This window comes from Pelmatolapia mariae, linkage group LG23 (assembly GCF_036321145.2).
Source record: "Pelmatolapia mariae isolate MD_Pm_ZW linkage group LG23, Pm_UMD_F_2, whole genome shotgun sequence".
NCBI lineage: Eukaryota > Metazoa > Chordata > Actinopteri > Cichliformes > Cichlidae > Pelmatolapia > Pelmatolapia mariae.
In genome coordinates, this window is record NC_086246.1 from 44,019,446 (window position 1) to 44,041,373 (window position 21,928).

The 21,928-nt window shown below is 40.1% G+C and overlaps 1 protein-coding gene across 9 annotated transcripts in view; it reads right to left on the reverse strand.

Annotated features, from left to right (window-relative positions):
- Positions 1–21,928, reverse strand: part of dab1a (DAB adaptor protein 1a) — a 215,840-nt gene that overhangs the window by 35,479 nt on the left and 158,433 nt on the right. For 5 of the 9 annotated variants that reach the window (XM_063465823.1, XM_063465826.1, XM_063465827.1 and 2 more), the window contains one exon: positions 16,781–17,064. In XM_063465823.1, the coding sequence (XP_063321893.1) occupies positions 16,781–16,850 (70 nt within the window). In that variant the 5' untranslated portion in view covers positions 16,851–17,064. The other 4 variants (XM_063465820.1, XM_063465824.1, XM_063465822.1 and 1 more) reach the window with 4 other exon arrangements.

Sequence of the window (21,928 nt, forward strand, 5' to 3'; positions counted from 1 at the left end):
TTCTCACTGTGACAATGACATGAAACATACTGCATGAGCTGTCTGTCAGGAAACATTCACAAGAAAATCGCTCCAGATCTCAAAAAGTGTCAAAAACCTTTCTTTACTGTGCAACTAACTAACAACTCTCTGAAGCAGAGGTTTGATTAATACAATTATTTTTTTAGAGGGGAAAAATACCAAACAGTGAAAAAAAAAAAACACATTCTTTTTACTACAGGACTAATTACTTGATCACAACTGCCCCATGAACAAACAATAAGATTTATTTTCAATTCAGTGATTAAACTGAATAATATTCAAACACTGCAACTTTTACAGACTGACATGCTCTAACAAGGCCTGACACCCTTGTACTTGTTTGTGTCGTGATTTTGGTCACAGTTTCAGATTTGTAACACCTCTAATCCAAACCTTCAATTCCAGTAAGCAAAAGCATTTACACTGGTAGGAAACCAAGTACACCAGGCTGAATGTGAAATCCATAAAGCGCAATTTAGAAAACATCCACAATATTACCACTTCATGGCATGTTCACAAAAATCACTGAATCCTAAAAAAATGTAGCATGTGTGTTCCTGACAGAGAAAGTGGGGGTCAAGTTCAAGAATATAAATCACTTATCAAAGAAAAAGGTGGCACTGCAGCAAAAGCTCGAGTTTAAGTATTCCTCAATGTAATCTCTAAGTAGATTTAATGAAGAGCCGGAACAAGCTCATAGTGAATATTAAGATGATTTAGCCAATTTTAAAGGCCTTAAAGGAAAAATAAAAAGGGGTTCAGATGAGTTTTATATCATACAATTAGAGCAACTTTACTCATTTAATTATAAACCAAATAAACTTGATTTTAATGTTTCAGTGAGAGGATTTAGTGAAAAACACAATTTGGTATTTTATCTTAATTTAGACTGTTTTGTCAGATACTGTATAATTTGATTATACTTTTTATGCCCTTCTGAGGATCCATTTGTTCATTGTTATAGCAGTCCACACTGTGTAGGACTTCATCTGTGTGTATTTATATGTATGAGAGTTAAATAACACTGGTTGTGTCCAGATGACTCTGTCTCACTGGAACAGTGATTTTCATTTGAGTTTGACATTTAAGACATGCTTGCTCCATCTGCATCCATCACCATTACTGCTGCTATACTTAGCTCACAATGAAAGGACGAGTGAGAGAGTGAGATAGACAGAGAGCGAGAGAGAGAGAAGTTGAAATAAAGTCAAGATGGGAAAAAAGAAAGGAAAAGGTAGAGAGGGTCCAGGGTTACCACTCCTGCTGAGTGGTTTATAATATTACCTTTTGGGAGCATGTTCCATGAAAGACCTCCCTCTGTGTGTGTGTGTGTGTGTGTGTATGCCTGTCTGTGTGTATGCATCTGTGTGTGTCAGTCAGTGGGGGAAGCATTCAGTCTGCTGTAATTAAATGTCCGCTGTTTCTGTGACCCTGCTGAGCTTCAAACACAACTAATGAAAGAATCTTCCATTTCATCTGTCACGGCTGCTCCACAGACACACAAACGCAAACTTGTGTGCCTGCCTCACACTCGCACACAAAGCACTTACAGACTCACGCTCACAAGCATCCCACCTACCATACCATAACACTAATGAAAGAATCTTTTGGAACATCAATCACGGCTGCTCCACAGTTCAACAAACACACAAAAACATGCAATCTTTTCTCAGATCTGTGCAAACTACACTGCAGTGCTACGCTGCTATCGCAATATCTGGAATTCAAGTTTTTACGCTACAGTCAAGCGCTGCGTATCGAGTGTACGTGTGTGTTTGCGATAGCACTTTGTATGCAGGGTTTGTTCATAACTGTCTGTCTGAAGCAACAAGCAGAGAGGGAGGGAAGGACATAAAGCGAAGAGCAAAGGATGGAAAAACGTGATGGATGGATGAATGAGCGAAGCCTCCATTGGATAAATGTCAGTCAGGATTAGAGCGATATGACAGGCAGAACCTCCCTGACTCACACACACACACAAACTTTCACATGTGATAGATGGCAGGTGACTGCTGGTACAGTGCGTCTAGCCCTTCAGGAAAGCCCCTAGCATCGCCCCTGGCAACTGTAACCTTTCGCCTCCTGTGCGCCCGTCCATCCCCGTCTTCCCCCTTTTCACCTCTTCTCCCAACCCTTCTTAGTCTCTGCGTAATTCCACCTCTTTACATGGGTTACATATTGAAATCTTATTTACTTAAATATTTGCCAATGTCTTTCTTCCTGGCAAATCAGGTTATTACTGATTTTTTTGTAGTTTTGGCTGTCACTCATTTCAATTATGATGACAATTTACTTACCAGAGTGACTGTCTGGATTTAGAAATCATAGCTAGAATGAAGTCTGACAGGTCCAAGACAACACGGATCATCTACTGTAATAACAGCACCATATAAACTCAATGCAATGCACCAAAGTCATGATACTGAATCCTCATGAAACAAACTTTATGCAATCAAAGCTTCTTAAGTGCACACGGTCTAAGTGGACCACAGCCAGAATACCTGTGGGTTTGTTTACAAGTTGCCTAATTGTCTGACTTCTAGGTATTTCTCACTTTATCAAGCTGTATCAAATGTATGTTAGACTTACAGATTGATGCAGATACATTCTCATGTATCCAGGGCTGTCTCAGATGTATGCAGGGCTCTCCTCAGCAGTGCAGATTTTCATTCAAAAACATTCTGATCATCCAGGCTTAAGACTGACAATGAGTGTAAAGGTTTTAAGTGTAAGGCCAATAAGGCATAACAGTCTAGTTCATTAATTTCATTAGACATTAGAGACAGAGGCTATTAGTTTGAGACCACTGAGTAAGAATATGGGAGAGATGCGGCACCTCAACAGCAAAGAAAAGTGAACTCAAGACTTTATTTGATTTCTTGCTGTAAGAGGAAGTTTTTTTGGCATCGTGTAATCTGATATTCCTCGGAAATTAATTAGCTACACAAATGTTGTTGCCACTATCACCCATTTACTTTCATAAGGCCAGCATTGTTTGCAGTGGCTGGTAAAGTGTGGAGCTTGATTCAGTGTGCTCCAGATGAAGAAGCACCCAGAGGCTCTTAACTGCAGCTGGGATGGTTCCCAACAAACACTCAACAGCACATGAGGGAACCAGGCAGTTACTCTCCAATTAATCCTGCTTCTAAACCCTGCCGCTGAATGTCTGTGTGCGTTTGTGTCAACACGTGTGGGTTTTTGTGCTTTCCTTACCTATCAGAGACTTGTTCAGATGAAGCGCTCACTCATACCCAATCTCAGACAGACTCTTTTAAATCCACAAAACAGTATGTGCCAAGAAAACAACAAGTTTCCCCTTCAGCTCCATGCTTAATTTTGGCAGATTGATTTGGCACACAAAAGCTCACACTTGACTGAGTATGCACATAAGCGCACGCTACAAAAACACAACCATAGTAGCTGAAGTGAAATAGCAGCTGTAAAATGAGATGATGAAGCACTGTGGCCACTCAATCAAATAAATGAGCGCTGCGCTTTTGCTCATGTACATTTTTCTGTCCTATTTCCAACACGGCTGCGGCTGTGTCTGCCAAATGAAGTTGCTTCTTTGAACCGTTCGTGTTGCGAATGATCTTGATAGGACTGATTTGTGTAATCAGTGTGACTAACTTAGCATCCATTCTTGAAGAGAGCTGCTGCTCACCTGTTGACTATGAACCACAATCATGAAAGGAGATTTCAGAGGGAGCAAATAAGATTAAACAGGTAGAGCTGTGTCTCTCCCCCCCCCTTATATCTGAAAATTCCTTTTTTCAGGTTCCGTTTTGTGCTTCCTTTCCCTCACTCTCACCTCTCTCCCACCCACCTGGATGACAGGGACGCAGTCAGAGACCTGAGCTCCCTGCGCATGTGTGTTGCTGCACATGTGTCCTGAGGCATCCAGCCATCCTCGCTGGCAGAAAACACAGAACAAATTAGAGCTGAAAAATAAGTTAGGGACAGACGGAGCACATTGCCCATTACCGTCTCACAGGCACTCACACAGTCAGACACTCACACCTTCTGTCAAGGTGACTTTTGGAAAAGCAAACAGAAAAAAGTTTTGACTCGATTGTATGGTGACAGTTGGGAAAGACACATGAGACCTTCTTCAGATAAAATCGTATTTTTATGGCACACTTTATAGACACAGTTATGGTACGTTTACTTATTTAATTTTTGAAGATCATTTAAATCTTCTGTATTTACTTCTGTAGGGGCTGGTATAATGAGGTAATCCCATATTTCCCCTATCACCCTTTTCTATAACATGAAAGCATATTGCTGAATTTATCAAATTTATTAGACCACAAATTTCTTTTTAGAAATCTATCAAAAACAACTAAATTGACTCAATTGAATTTACATTTTACCTAAATTTGAACCAAGACACTGGACTTCTCTGAGAAGTCTAGTAGAACATTCAGCCGCATAAGTTTCAGTTTTTCTATTTAAGAATTCAAGTAAATTACTGCAATTTTGCATCTTATTAAAAATAAATAATGATGTGCTTTGCAATTTTTTCAGCTTTTTTTGTAAAACAGTAAATTTGAAATTACATAGATAAAAAAACAAAAACTATGTTGATGGCAGCTTTGACATAAGCATTTCATTGGTAGTGTCTAATGACTTCTAATGACTAGTGTCTAATGACTAGTGTCTTTTGACTGCTTGCTGTTGCTATAAATAAAAAAAGGATTATTTATTGACTGGAAAATCCTTCTGTAAAATATTATTTTGTAACCATAGTTCTTAATTCTATCACACAGTGTTTGGGTTGTTAAGAAGTGTTTTCTTTTATTTGAACGCACCGTCCTTGGACTAAAATGTTACTTCTTTTTTATTCGCTTGTTTTTTAGACCATTGAGCTTTTTATAAAGCCACATTATAAATGCATCTACCTGGCTACAGTTAATTTCACTCAAGATGATATAATCAACATAAGACTGTTACTTCCCGCAGAATGAGAGAGACGTAGCATGGAAGGAAGAGTTGAGTTGCATACAGGAGTATCAACTATTAGCCGTGATGTCCTTCAAATCTCTTCTAAAAAAATATTTTTATAAATTTGCTCTCATGTGATGTCTCTTGTTTTTGTCCTTCTCCATGTTACTGTGATTTTGTCATCTCTTATTGTTTTCTAATTAATGGTGTACTCTTTATTCTCTTTTCTTGAGTAATTCTTTTTGTGACAATTTGTGTTTTCGATTTTTCAGGACAATGGTTTTTTTTTTTACATATTACCTTCTTTAACATTACTCAGGTTTAATTCAGTTTATTATCTCTGACTTTCTGTTTGAATGTAGTAGCGTGTCAAAGCACTTTGTAAACCCAGTTTCAAAAGGTGTTATATAAATATTTTATTTTACTTTATTAGAAATACTATCTGGACATTTTATGATCAGGAAATATGGACAGGTCCTGACATCACCTCATCTACTGGGACTGTCCGAGCTTCACTTTGTTTCCTGCCGGACACTATGGTATGCTCAGTTTTTACACTCGCTTGCTACTAAAGCAAAAATCCAGGAAAGCTTTTAATACACTAAAAAATAGCAAAAGCAGCACTGGTCTCGCCTCTATGTTCACAATCTTGTCAGGATGATTGCATGCTTACTGACAAACCTGTGTTTTAGGTTCTTTGTAATCCTAAAAAAGCATTCAACTCTATGTACTTACTCTGCTGATGAGAAGTTCTCAAAGATCTTCCTTACCGTTCATTTTCACCTCAACCTTCTCTATTTTCTCCCTGTTATGAATTAATATGATACCTAAACTAACATGAGGCTATGAGTCTTTTTCCTTCCCATATCTCAATCCCTTTTCCCTACTGTCCGAGCAGTCCTGTGTCTATCTAGAAATCTTGGTAGTCAAGCTCTTTTCTCTCTCTGGCAGTAATTAGAAGGTAATTGTTCTCACAAGCAAAGGGGAACATGGGGAACCTGCAAATGTGCATGAGTGTGTGTGTATGTAACTGTGTCTGTGTGCATGCATGTGCATGTATGTTTTCTGATATCTCTGTATCAAAGGGTGGTGTGTGTAAACATGCAGCTAGCATCCTGTCATGTGAGATGTTGAAGCTGTTCCATCCACAGAGTGCTTTAACGAATGCACCTCAGCAGCCGCTAATACACATGCAGTCGATTCCACGAGTGCATAAATGTTCACATCCTGCTGCAGAAGAACAGGTAGCTCTCCAAAGCCCTGCACTATGAGCCTCCACAAAATACCTCCTGTTATCAGAAGAAATAGAGAAGGTACCACTTACTTTTTTGTCATTGTTGTTCTCCTTGTCCCTTTCGTGAAAACACACACACAGACACGCACACACAGGTCAGTGAGTTCAAGCACTAAAAAACAAATCTGAGTGAAAAGTGGGAAAACTACTTGTTTCTTAAATTCCGCATTCTGTGTGAACAGGAGGCGTGTTTGTAGGAGGATTGTGAACATCTGTGTGTGTGTGTATGTGTGTGACTGTCGCTACTGCTTTCAAAGCATTAGGAAACACAGGTAACTCCTCAAAACACAGCAGTCTTCCTTTCATGCCAAAACGAGGGTGCTAGAACAAAGCCTTCTCTCCTCCCTGTTATCTCTGCCAAAATATGGAATCACTTGAAGTTGCTGTCCTTCCCCTCTCTACTTTTCTGTGTTGCATCTTGCTTAATGAACCTTCTCCTTTAATTCTCTCAGCCAGGGTCCTGGAAGAGAGGATGGAGTAAAAGAAGACTGGCAAATATTACTCAACCTGAAAAAGGAGAGGAAGTTCTCCCATCTGTTAGATTGTTTCTATAACTGTGTGTAATCTCCTCACGTCGTACATGTTATCGTCAACTCTTTTAAGTAAAAGAAGATTTCTTCTCTTGTTTAAAACTAAATGACATGTTTTTCCAGCTAAAACAGTAGAAACAAAAAGGAAATTTAAATTTTCTATTTTTTGTCAGATACATTAACAACATAGAAACATGTATGGAGAGTAGGGATGGGTATCGAAAACCGGTTCTTGTTGAGAACCGGTTCCCACTGTTTCAATTCCTTGGAATTGTTTGCCGTTTTTGCAAACGATTCCCTTATCGATTCCAGTCGCCCCGAATGACGTCACCGCGTTGCGGAGCGTCATTTACCTGGCAGGAAACATGGCGGCTCAAACGCTAAAAAGTTTGGTCATACTTTACGAGAACGGATGACAACAGGGCAACTTGCAATACTTGCAAAGCAGATATTTCATTTAAGGGAGCAAACACTACGAATATGCAAAAGCATTTGCTCACAAAACACGCGATGACCTTAAATGAATGTCGTGTTTTTAATTCCGCTCCGGACTCGTGAATCTCAACCCAGCAGCAGCGGTAACGTTTGCACGTCCTCTCCCGTTAATGCGACAGGTAAATAATCAACTAACAGTGCATATTATGTTAGCGCGATCTGCCTTATTACAAAACCTGCCATTACTGTGCATTTAGGTGACCATGATGAGAGAGACAGACAGAGGCTGGCTGGCTCAGATGCTGGCAGTTTTCGCTGCAGTCTACCGGTAGCGTCTCCTTTCAGGCCAGAATGTCACCGAGCAGTGACTAAGTTTGTGGTAAAAGGCATTTGCCAGACCAGATGCCTCCGATTTTCGGTAAGTGAATATGTTTAATTGTAGGCAGGGACATTACTGGATATTCTTGTGTAATTGCTACAGAATAATTTATGTTATACTTTGTTATTGCTACAGAAGAATATTTATTTTATTTTACATTTACAATTTTTTTCCCCGGGGACCCTGTGACACCCCATTGAAGAGCCATAGGCTGGATCTCTTAAGATCTCACTGTTGGGTTTGTAAGGCCATGTTACTCCTAAATTTCTATCTTGTTCAAAGAGAAGATATAAAACAAAGTTCTAAGCTAATCGACTTTAGTGTTCTCCTTTTTTTTTGTAAAAAAGGAATCGATAAGAGAATCGATAAAGAATCGAATCGTTATACAGAATCGAAAATGGAATCGGAATCGTGAAAATCTTATCAATACCCATCCCTAATGGAGAGATCTAAAAAAATGCAGCGACTGTGTGGTTAGAAAGTATGCATCTGCTAGCATTAAACTTCACACGTATCAGATCATCTGATCACACAAATTTCAGTCTCTTCTGTGACAAGATATTTCATTTGCATGCTTCGTGTACACTGGGATTTAAATGTTTCAATTGCACTTTGTATTATCCAGGAGTATATACTTAATGAAATTGCAAACAGTAAGAGACTAGCAGTGATGTGGCACCAGAGAGCATTGAATGTTGAAATCTAGCTACCTGTAGAGACAGGAGTAAAAAATGCTCATAATATAAAGCTGGTGGGTAACAAAGTATCAAATGCCAACTCTGAGGTGAATATGCAATTAAAGCAATAACCAATGGGAATGTAGGATACAACTAACACACATATAATGGAGCAGGAAATGTATAAACAGGATTACCTGCACAACCACAGCCAGGAAAGTCTACTAGGAAACTGTTACAAAGGAATGGCCTATAAGAAAGGGGCTTTTTTATTTATGTTGATAGGGCGTTGTCGTGCTGCACCTTGGCTTGAAAAATGTGCTTCAAAAGAAACATTAATGGAATGAAAAGCGCACAAAGTGATAAATTATGCGAAAAAAACAATGCATAGTTCCCCAAGCTATTTAGCTGTAAAAAACTTAAAAACTTACCCAGCTCGACCAGTTTAGATGATATCACTGTAACTAAAACATCTTAACCAGCAGAAGTAAATGCACTACCAAACTGGTACACCAGACAACCTGCAATCAAGTTGAGCTGAAGAGAGATTTTAGCCATATCTCCAAGGTTGTTTTGTCTTTCAGTACAAATCAAAATGACAATAATAAATGTGACAACACTTGTTCTCTTAAATTTCCTTTAGAGACAAAAAATAACATACAGTGTTAGTAGAAACACACTGTGAGAGGATTACATGTACATGCACCTTCTTAAAATAAAATTTGCAAAGCAGATTTTTCAAACCCATATTCTTTACATCTGCTTGTCTTCAACCCTGTGTTAGCAGCTGATGTGGTGCGTGTCTTTGAGTATACCACCACCAGTTGATCAGTGGAATAATGCGAAATTACTCTCAGGATAGTCGATTATCTAGTTTGATGGAGTGTGCAGAAAGTCAAAGACAAACAACACGGGGACACAAACATGCTGCTGCGCAACAATAAAAGGTTAAAAACTCCATAGCAAACCTTTAGCTCACTTATAACCCCTACAAGAGAATGAAGTGATTGAGTTATACTTTTCAAACAAAGTAATCATTTACAACATAGATTTAGCTATATTTTACAGCATGTCTCTTAAATATGCCTTAAACAGACTGCGTTATGAAAATGGAAATAGAAAACAGCAGCCTACCAAACCTCTAACAAATAAGAAATGCCCTTTCAGCACACAGTCCTTAAACCAGCACAGCAGGGTGAGACTATCGGCCTCTATTAGAGCCTGTGTGACATTGGGACATTTTCCTTTTGTGCAAATTATGAGCAGGGAGCAAACTGTTGCTATGGAGACAGTAGTTAGTGATGCGGTGAGCAAAGCCACACCAACTTGTGTGGAGGAGAGGACTAAGCTGAACATACTGTGAGGATCACAAGCTCCTGCAGCCACACACACACAGTCCAAGACTCAGGAAAGCAAATAAAAGGCTTTTACCGATATGTAATTTTCTTTCTGAGTCAGGCATTCTGAATGCTAATTTGGTGTGGTCACATCTTAAACCTTGGATGAAGCTTTTTGAACACTCAGGAATAAGGGCAGAAGAGCGTATCATTGAAGCTGCTGCACAGTTAGAGGATGTGGCTTTGCTGAGAGGAATGAGACACCTGCTTGGGAAAAAAACAGATCACATCTCACCACCCTTAGTGCCCCTCTTAAGTTATTATAGGGAAGAAAAAAGTGGATGGATAAATAGAGCACACGTTTTCCAGGGATAAAATGATGAGAGGGAATGACAGGAGAGGAGATAGAAGAGGCAGTTACCTCTAAATATAGTTTTAGTGCAAACTGAGAGAAAGGCCATGTTTGCAAAGTGTGCGTCACTATGTGAAAGTGAGTGTTGTTTTTTTTGTCTTATATCCCCAAGTATCCACTATTGGCCTCCAATGACAACCACAACAGCAGACAGCCAATTCAATTCAATCTCTGTCTGATTGGAGGGAACAGATCTGATTACCTCTCATAGAAGGCACACATACACACACTCAAAATGCCGTTGTTTGTGCTCTAAGATTCCCCAGGGAAAGATGTTAGAGTAAATGGCTGCGGTGATTGTGCCAGATAGACTGGATGTGCGCATAATATCCACACGAAGAAGATAATGTGTTTGCTAATCGCACACCAGAGACAAGCAAACACACACCCACACAATCCACACACACTAACACAAAGGCTAACAGCTGCACAGCTATAACCCTTAACCACTCTTTTCATGCCGGTGGCTGCCAGCTACACTGTAGAAACACCCTCCCACACATCCAGCCAAATCCCATTGTGGGAGAATCGTGATTTTTCAAAGTTGTGATGACTGCGAGTGTTGACAGCAGCGGAAGTTATTATAACTTGTATTCATATTTGATGTCGCATTAGGAAAGACAGACATGCAGTAGTCGATGTTTTATTTGAGCATTTGATAAAGTTATGAATGCAATACGGCAAATGAAAATGACAAAACTCTGTATAGGTATAAAAGTCAGTTTTGTAATGTTTACATGTAGCGGTTAGGAAACGAAGCACAATCAAATCATCCAAATGATTGATGGTTACCTGCCAAAGCGACTGCTTTTGAAAGACAAGCTTAAGAATGACAGTAACAATTTAGCAACATTTGACAAGCCGCAAACGTTCATTCACGAATCCGACAATGACCACACTTGTTGGAACAACAATACGGGCACAACGCCAGCTTCAAAGAGAAAACCAGAGGGGTTTTTACGATTTTAAGTTTTTCTTCCATTTAGTTTTATCAAAAGGCAGGAGGCAACATGAAAATTTATGCTCCATCAACTGTGAATAAACGATGCAGACAATTTGTTTTTTTCAATGTTATACGAATGACTCAACCTACTCTTGTTTTGACAAGAAACTTTAGATCCTCTGGTGGGTGAACCAAAAGCATAGCATGCATTCAGTACCCATTTACTAACAGCTTAAATCTATTCAGTCATTATTTTAACTGCACTGCATTTTTCACAACTGCATCGTTGTTGAAAGGCTACAGCGATGTAATGTCAGAATGATTTGCGGTAAAAGGCGAAAATGCAATTCAAAGATTCTCCAGAGTAAGGCAATGGTACATCACACTTCATTAGCAGGTGGGCGCTGAAATGTAAAAGTTTAAAGTGGAGACAAAACTGTCTGCAGCTGTTGGCTCTTCACAAATGTCAAATTGGCTTGCTGTTCTAATTTGACATTCACATAAAAGTGTTTGTACTGGCAGACTGTCAACTCCATGTTTTATTAATAATGAAGAATATCAAAATGAGTTTCTTAAAAAAACAGTTGGCATACTACTGGAGTCTGCTCATCCCCTTAACTTCAAGGATGTAATCAGCAGAGAGGGAAATAAACAGCGTGCAAAAATGTGATACAAACAGAAGAGGAGGAGGGCGATAGGAAAAAGAAATCAGAGGGGAATAGCAAGGTGGAAAGATCCAATCTCTCTGGATTTATTAGGGCTTAATAAAGACAATTACGTCTACTTCAGGGATCAAGTCTGACCAATAGACTGACTAATTTACTGTTAGAGTATCACAACTTGGCAATTATTTCACTACAGTCATGTAAATGCTAAATATCAAAGGTTATCTCTACCTTGTCATAGTAATTCAATAAAACCTTCTGCTAGGGAAGAAAAGAGCTCTTAGAAAAGTGACCCCTGAGCTAACAATGGAAGCATAACTGCACTGGTACAAAAAACACATGCGCACAGACCCACACACCGATCACACAACATCTGTGATAAATGTATGACACACAGCAGTCCCACAGTCTTTTTCATTACATTCTTCTCCGAAGAACTCAGAAACAAAAGGCCCGAGATTAAACAGCTCTCATTCACAATGACTCATTAGTCTCACTCACTCCTCACTCTCTTCATGATCAGTCTCTGCTCTGTGTCTCGCTTATACAGGACAAGGTCATTTAGGAGTCTGTGGAGTGGGAGAAAGAACGATGAGAACGAGAGAGGAAGGACATTAGAGGAGTGAGGAACTATCCTTCAGGGATTTTCACTACAACAAAACCACTATTTACACCCTAATGACAACCATCTATTCTGTGGATCTATTTTCATTTAAATTCAGCCACCCCAGAGGGACAGAAACCAGAGGACTGGACAAAAACATGTATATGTTCTGCATAAACACAGGTCTTACACATGAAGCACATTAAGGTTTCCTATTCCAAAATCATGCCCGTTGCTTGTGTGTGGTATATGATTGCATTTGACTTTCATCACCCTGCTGAGAGTGTGTGTGTGTATATGTGTGTTCATGTCTGTTTGTGTAGATTGGGTGTGCTTGTGTCTGCCTGTTTAGAAGAAAGACCCAGATCAGAAGAGAGATGAATGAACCAATGCATGTGAGCCAATCTCAACAGGTCTGTGGCTGAGCAAATTCTACATCCCATTTGTAAGAGAGACATACAGATAGAGACGAGTTATAAGGTGAGATATATGTACAACTGTGTGTGTGTGCGCGCACGCGCGTGCGTGTGTGTGAGAGACAGAGGGAGAGAGAGTGAGACAGAGAAAGAAAGTGAAAACCCTTAAGTCTCAATGCTGAAGGCAAGCCATTCATCTTCCCTCTCATATGCTCTTCTGGGCTTCAATCCCAGTCCCAGTGTGTGTGTGTGTGTGTTTTTGTGTGTGTGTGTGAGTGTGGGTGTGTGTGTGTGTTCGCATCTTCCAAATATGGAGAGCAGTCTGAATGATGAACATGATCTCCATTGCAGCAGAACAATACTATTTCTAAATAGGACATGAGAGGCATTCAGTGTTCCCTCATACACTGTGTATGGGGGAACCAATGCTTGTTTGCAGGGGCTCAGGCGCACCATGTGCAATGAGGCATCTGCTGCAGGTGATAGCGAGTGTGTGTTTCTGTGCAGTTGCGTGCATCCATTAAGTGTCATTCCCAACGGCGTCCAAAGTTTTTGCTACATCAATCAGATGCTTATTCAGAGAATGCTGGGCGTCACTCTTACAGTCGGGCAGGTGGCACCGAGCAGCTGGGTGATGGCTGCCAGCCTGGCCCCTGGCATCACCTCTGCTCTGAGACCGCCCAGGCTTGCTCTCATACACCTGCTAGCTACCTGCCTCTGGAGCTTTTCACACCTGGATATTTTTGCTTCTCACCAAACACAACATCCCCGCACCTGTTTAGTGGAAGCCTACTGTGCTACACCACCTGTTAATTAACTATGAACGGCAAGAGCCCTGCATTCTGTATCCTAATCCACAAAGACACAATTAATAAAGAGAAAAAAGTAGCTCACAAAGCTGTGTTTGCATGTATATGAGTGTGTGTATAACAATCATTTCTAGTCAGGGCTTCAGGTACTACCTTAAAAAGTAGTGACTTATTAAATTCAGAGTAGTCTTGCCTTCATGATCTGATACAGTAATATGAGATTAAAAGGTCACCTTTTTTCAATTCTAACATTTTACATATCAGGGCATAATAAAATGAATCATCTGTTCCTTCCCAGGTCTTAAATTTTTTTTAAATGTAACCTCAGATGAAAAACAGCACATAACAAAATTGCAAAATTGCGTCATGTCATTATTTATGTCACAGAAATGAACCCAAAATACAGATGCCACATGTGGAAAAACTAAGTACACCCTTACTGTTTCCACAGGAATCAACAGACAAGAAAAAGTAAAGTACTGCTAATCAACTGCACCTCATTAACTGATAATCAGCAAGTGTGATCCTCTCCATAAAAACAGAGGCTTTGGCAGTTTGCTGGTCTGGAGTATTCAGATGTATGTTAACACAACACAAAGAAGGAATGACATCAGTAATGACCTTAGTGAAGCAATTGCATCACCACATCAATCTGTGAAGGGTAATAAGGCCATTTCCAAACAATGTGAAGTTCACAATTCTACAGTGAGAAAGATAATTCACAACTGGAAAACATTCAAGACAGCTGCCAGTCGTCCCAGGAGTGGACGTCCCAGCAAATTCATTCCCCGGTCAGACATGCAATGTTCACAGAAACTGCAAAAAGCCAAGAGCCACATCTCAGACTAAACATGCCTCAGTGAGCATATTAAATATTAAAGTTCATGAGAGTACAATTAGAAAAAGACTGAATGAGTATGGCTTGTTTGGAAGTGTTGTCAGGAAAAGGCTCTTATCTCTAAAAGAGCATGGCAGCATGGTTTAGATTGGAAAAGCTGCATCTGAATGGACTCAAGAACAATGTCCTTTGAACTGAGGTAGTGATCTCTTGCCATAATCCACAACACCACTTTTTATTAAACCTGAAGCGTACCAGCACAAATGCCTACTGTCAAGCACTGTAGTGGAGAAGTAAAGATCTGGGCATGTTTTACAGCCATATGACCCAGGCACCTTACAGTCAGAGTAAACCATGAACTTCTCTTTATATCAAATTATTCTAAAGTCAAGTGTGAGGAAATCTGTCTGGCAGCTCAAATTTGGCCCAGACCGGGGCATGCAGCAAGACAATGAACACAAGCACACCAGCAAATCTATAACAAAATGGCTAAAACAAATTAAAATTAAAATAAAACACCAAAAAAATCAATGTGTTGTAGTGGCCAAAGTCCAGATCTCAACCCTGTGATGGGACATTTGTTTAAAAAATGGATGGGGTGTACTTAACTTTTCACACACTTCTTCTGCATTCTAGCTTAGTTTTTGTTAAAAAAAACAAAAAACAAAACTTCAACATATTACAGCTATTAACTGTACATAAATCATGGACCAGTCACCATACTGGGACACATGAGGTCATACACTGTTTTTTTGTGGATTCCTGTTTTTAAATCTCAAGTTGAGCATTTGAAAACAGACAGGTGGCAGATCTGATCCAAACACTCAGGACAACAGAATTTTAGCAACAATCAGTCACTAGTAGGGCTGCCATATGGAAGATTTCTTCCATACTGCCACGATTAGTCGACTAGTCACGATTACGTCGACTATCAAAATCGTCGACGACTGATTTAATAGTCGACGCATCGTTTGAAGCTTTGTAAGATCCCAAAAGACGCAGAAATAAGTAGTAGGATTTAAGAGTGTAATAACGGACTGAAACAGAAGATGGCAGCACTGCATGTACAAGGATGCCAGCTGCCGTTAAACCCCGAAGAAGAAGAAGTAGCTCTGTCCCAGAATTCATAGCGCAGCTCAGTTTCCAACAATGGCGGCAGCTAGTTAGTTTTAATATTACTCTTATTATTCTTTCTGGGTCACAAAATAAACGTTTAACATATTTTCAGGCGAGAATGTAACTGTGCAAACCTCAAATATCTGCTCAGTTTATCAAGACACCACATATTTTCAAAAGCGCTCCGACGTTTTCGGAGACGTCTGTTACCCACTAGCTCGATAGCTAGCCGGGGGCAAGGCTCACTAGAGCCCGTGAGAACACCGGACTCCCGGCAAATCGTTTTCAAACCCACCGCCGTCTTTCGCTACTCAGGTTAAACATATATAAGTCACTTAGATAACTTAAAATGTTACTGTTTGACTTTTTTTTTTAGTATTTTATTTGTTCCTGAATAAATTGGTATGGCTGAGATTAAAGTTATAGTTTTTACACAGCTGAATAAACGTCAAGCAGACAACTGATTATCAGAAGTGTGAGATGCTCAAGAATATACTCCGGTGTCCCGTTACATTTTAGATAGCAAGGAGTTTATTAAACTTCACCGAAACAATCTGCAAATTTCATTAACATTTAATAAACTATCATCTTGTCTTTATTTTTAGTTAGCACATACCTTAAACACTTAAAGCTGTAAGCTAATGATAGTCATATAAGCGCAGATGCTGCTGGTGCAATAAGCTGTACATTTTATGTCCAATGGATGCATGATCTGATTAGTCGACTAATCGCAAAAATAATCGGTGACTAGTCGACTATCAAAATAATCGTTTGTGGCAGCCCTAGTCACTAGATAGCCATTCTTTATGCCATACCCAGCTTTACCACATTTTACTTTAAATAGGACCAGAACACATATTATGGTGTATTGGATAAAACTCAAATCTACCAGCTAAGATCAGAAACTCACTAGGTAAATGCCTACTGAGGTATTAAATCAAACGCAAAGGAGAAAAAAAAATCCTATACTGTCTGACTTCTTTTTATAACCAGAGAAGTCACCCACTGCTGATGATTAGAGAGAAAGCAGACTGAAAGCACCTCCGCAACGGTCTTACTTTTCAGAACCTCGGGCTATGTCTATTTTTTATATACAGTCTGTGGTTACTTGGCTGCCAGTACTGTGCATGCTGAGTCACTTTCATTGTGCTTTTTTGACTTTAATGTCAAAATGCTGCTATGATGAGGGATTTCTCTTGTGATGTGAAACTACTTTCATGTCACAAGAGAAAAAGATTTTTTCTCTCCTTGCAGAGTAATCAGTGAATTAACCACATTACCCTTTCAGTTACTCATCAGTTAAATGATGAGTAAACAGTAATATCTTCAAAGTTGTTCCTGACTTTGATGCTGCACTTACCTTTCCTCTTGGAGTCCCGTCTTACGCTGCTGGGCCTGACCGCTGGTTGTAGCTCTGTCTCTGTTGACATCCTCAGGCTCCAACTGGTTTAGACTCCGCTCCGCTTGGCTCAGCTGGGATCGGCTGGGCTCCGAGGGTCCAGTTCACAGCGTCAGTGCCGGCTGTGCGTGCGTGGGCGCCGGGTGTGTGCGTGGAGGCGCCAGGTGTGTGTGTGGGCACACAGGCTCATGGGAGAGGGATGGGCTTTAGCCCTGACACAACATCCTACACACACCCACAGAGAGCTGGAGGAGAAAAGACAGGGAGAAAGAGGTTGGCTTCGGTGAGGTTGCGCTTACTCTTGGCAGGTGAGACCTAGAAAGAGTTCTCAGCAGGCATTAGAATGACTTCGTCTCTGATCTGCTTTGAGAAGATGTTGCCAATGGTAACAGACTAGAGAGACCTGCACTACACTTTCTGCTTTTTATCAATAATGTGCCTCAGCAAGAAATTTTCTTGAGAAAATGTTCTTCCTCTTGAAGCCAGGTAACCAGGAGTCAGATTTAAAAGTACTAATAATGCATTCAAACGTTTACACATGACGTAATCTGTTAGATCATTATTATGTTGGTTTTATCTTCTTATACTCCCCAAATGTTTGGGTATGACATGGGAAGTCACTAACCTAATGTCAGACAGGGTAAGAAACACAAGTGTTTTCAACAAGCAGGTGGAACCAGCAAAGTAGTATCGACAGAATATCTATACCGCTTTATTTGCAGGTAAAGCCAAGCATGAGTTCACCTCCAACATGTTGCAACAATCTCTTATTGCACAGGAAAACTCTGTGTGCACAAACTAAAGGTTTCAGGAAGAAAAATTGTTAGACCCGGTGCCTGTGATAGCAATATCTACCTGCCATACCACATGCCGCAAAGATAGAACAGTAGAGCAGCATTGGCGCTGCTCTCGCTACTTCTATGACAATGACACAATGCTGCTGGTGAGAGGAAAGAAAAAGACTCACTGGGGATTTTATTTCTCACTTTGAGTCTGAACCAAAAGTAACAGGAAATAACAGCAGGGGAACACGGTTAACCTTGTTTACAGCTATGAATGATTTAATGACCATAAGTGGACCCATACTTGCTGAACAACAAAAGATAAAACAATTATAATTCACAACATTTGCTTTACTTCTTCATAGTTCTGCTAAAGCGCCCAAAGTGTTTTTATTAGCTTGAAAATAATATGCTCGGGTTGAAACACTGCTACAGCACCCTACAGTAATTCAGAGCTGAACCAGGAAGTCGAAACAGTGATAGAGAATTATGACAGACAATTTGCTCACTTTATCTTTTCTAACAGGTCAATTTTTTAAATATTTATGCATTCTGTATCCTGACAGCAATTATCTGATATCTTAGCAATTAACTTGAGGGTTCCAGTGTTATTATTACGAGCATGAACAGAAGCTTAAACTAACAAGACCAAGGTTGTATTAATTTCTTTTTAATGCTAATTCCAGCTGCCCTTCTTAGGACTGACAGGCCCCTCTGGCCCCAGCATTTTGTATTTTTCCTGCCCATCTGCTGCTACTTATTCCTAAGTGTTGACTGGCAGTGACTACCATAACTTAGCAGCCAAAAACACTCAGATTCACACTTTAACGCTGTTGTGTGAATGCATGAAAGCACGCTCATTTACATGTGCACACAAATACAGAATAGCTTTTTTTCTTACTTGGAAATGGTAAAGCACAAAGACGGGCAGCTGCAAGCTGACATGCTACATAATGAATCTGACTACCTTCTGAGCTGCTCTTCCAATCTTCTTAGAATATAAGTCTTGACCTCTCTTTCCTTCTCCGTCTCCATCTAACAGTGGCCGAGTGCCGATTTAAACAAAACCAAAAGACTTGTGCTTCTTGGGGAAGAGGGAAATCTCTCTTATTCTATTCCTCCCCCTCTCCACGGTGTTTTTGTGTGAATAGGAGGCCCCTGTAAGCCTTGGGCGAGAACAGATGAATTGAGAGGCTTTTAATTTGCTGCAGACAGAACAGAACAGAGTCCATTTAATTCTGCCAGCAGAGGCCATGTCGGCAAAATGCTGACAATATTCTTTATCTGGTCCAAACACACTGGAAAAGTGTGAGTCACTCCAATTACAGGCATTATCAGCAGCACTGTTCCACCAAATGGATGGAGAGAGAGAGAGTATGAAGAGAGAAGGGTTAGAGGGAAGAGAAACGAACAGAGTGGAAAGAAAGTGAGGGGTGAGGGAACATAGAGTGGGTGAGAAAGACAATGAGCGAGGGGTAAAAGGGGAGAGAAAAAAGCCCAAGGAAGTAAAATCAGAAAAGAAAGGATGGGGTCTGAGCAGCTTCAGCTTCAACCCTGAACATGTCCCCTGTCCGTCTCTTCTCCTTCCTTTTTTTGTTCTCTGAATTTGTTCTCCTCCTTCTAGCTGTGAAGTCTTTCATGAAGCATCTGGAGCTTGTGTTTAAAAAAAAAGAAAGAAGAAGAAGAAGTCTGTTAATCCTCAAACTGGACCAGAGACGAGGCAATCCAATAATTCTCACTGCACACGCACAATCTACAACCAAACGCACACACAAATAAGACCTCGTAGACAAGTTTCTGTAGTGCAACTTTGATTTCACAAACAAATTTAGACCAACTTTAAACTGTGAAATGGGTTCACAGTTAACATCCTGTCTGCAAAATTACTCCTGTAAGAGAACAACTCACTTATTTAAAGATGTTCTACCCATCCAAGCATTACAAGCAAAACAGCCACTACTTCACTGGTGAAAATGAGCAAGAAACAAGATTGTGAGACTGAAAATGAAAAATCTGCTGCAGCACAGCTCTCAAGACATCTCGAAGGCTCCAGACATATGGTTGTTTCTCTAGAGACTCAGCGAAGAGTTCTACATCTTAAGCTACCGTCCCTCGAGAGGAGAACAAGCTAATTTCTCAAAACACAGTCCATGTCTAGCTTCAGCTGTACAAATTTGCTGCCTTGAACGCACGCACAGATAAAGTGAAGGAAAGAGCAGCACCATCAAAAGCCATCGTGAACGCTGTAGTGGTGGCTTGACCTGGAATCAGCGCGCAAGCTAAATGTAGCAGCAGAGCAGGATGTGAACATGGCTTAGTGTGTCTGGATTTAGACAGCAATCTGAAGCCACGCCAGAGGAGAGGCATAGTGGAGGCAAGGAGGAGAAGGGAATGAGCAGTAAATTGGACGTCCGTAAATGGGGCGCTGCCAACAGGCGCTAGCGGGAGATGTGACGATCTGCATGTGTGTGCGCGCGCTTCACTGTACTGTATGTGTGTATGACTTCATAAACAGGATGCTGCCAACAGGAGCTTAATGCCCAGAAATCATCTGCAGCTACAGGAAAGTATGCCAAGTGAGTGGAAAGAAAAAAAGAAAGGAAGAGAGAGAGAAAGGGGTGTGCTCTCTCTATCCACCTCGCCTTTCTCCCACCTCTCACTCTTACAGGGTAATTGTGTTCCGTCCATCAGGCTCAGAGTTAGATTGCTGGCTCCACTCATTCGGCTCTCCTGCCATCTCAATAATGAATAATCATAAAGACCCCCTCTACACTACTCGCACACGCTGTTCTCAATACTTGTGCTCTGTTCAGCCTACGCGCACACTCACACTTTACCAGTGCTACCTTTGTATCCTGACACCATTGCACCGAGTCCTTATCAGCAGCACGCTTCTCCTCTGAGGTGTATTCGTTGATGAATAACAATGTTGGTACTAAAGGTCAATCCAAGTTACATTCTGCTAGGTTTCAGATGTTTTTACGGTGAATGAACGGTGTTCGTTTTAACCATATAAAACAAACAAAATCACATGTAGTTTTAGAGACCCAAACGGCTACATACACCTTTTAAATGTCAACTGACAGAGCACACCATCAAGCCGAAGAGAGAAATAAATGTCAATAAATTTCTGTTCTGTCCAGAAAAAGAATAAAACTTAAGGATATAAAACCTACCAGTTCATGAGCCTTAGCAGATAAAAATATATAGTGTCCACTCAACTTCGGTAGTCCAAAAAGCTCAGGAAGACGAGGTGAGGAACAAAACAGAGGAGCAGAAATGAAGGAAATGAAGAGAAGGAAGGGTAAAAGATCAACTAATAGAGGTTAGAAGAGAAGGCGTGCCTATTGGTGTATGATATAAAAGGTTGTTTGCACTTCTGTAAAAAGACTGGGAGAGTGTGGGATTAAAAAAAGAGCAAAAAACATGAGGTCTGGACTAAAGTCCAACGCTATGCAAAGATGCTGCATATCACTGCACTTTGTCCAGCATATAACAATAAAAGAAGTGTACTTTCCAGAATCTAATCTCCTTTTTGATGAGGGATTTGTGCAGACAGATATAAAGCAATGATTAAAAAAATGCAATTTCCTGATAAATTTTGTATCAGGGTAACTTCATAGATGATAATCAATAAATCACTAAATGCTTCGGACATGTAAAAGTTCATTTGGTAATGCAAAAGTAATGCCAGTGAAGTGGTTGCAGGGATAGTTGCAGAGGCATACTGCACTGTGAAATCATCTGTGAACTCATGAGTGATCAAATTCTTATCATTAAACAACTTTGGTACTAAGATGTTTTATTAGCATGATGACAATTTTATTGATCTAAAACAAGACTGTAACCTTTAGCTGATTAATCAGTAACAGCATTAGCCATTTTTGTACTTAGTTTTTAAAGCATTATCCAGTGATGGATTTTCACATCAGGAAAATGTTCCTTTTTTGTCTCATGTAATAAAAACCAAAAATATTTTGGACTGTTGGTTTGGTAACATCACCACCTTGATACTTTGAACTATTGAAAATATGGTGAGGATATTCAATATTTTCTGACATTTTATAGGCCAACCAGAAATTCATAAATATGATGGAAATACTCATGAGCGACAGCCTTGATCCAAAATTACCCAAATATCATCAAAAGATGTAGATTTTAATTCCTTTTTAAAAATTAAAGCTCACTCTAGCTACTTGTGCAGCCACATATTGCATTTGTTAGCATTATCCATCTCTGGTAGAAGACATTAGATCTTAGCAGTAGAATGGCATCATGGGTCAACGCAGTTATCACACGGTGAGAAGCAACTGTCAAAATGCATGTG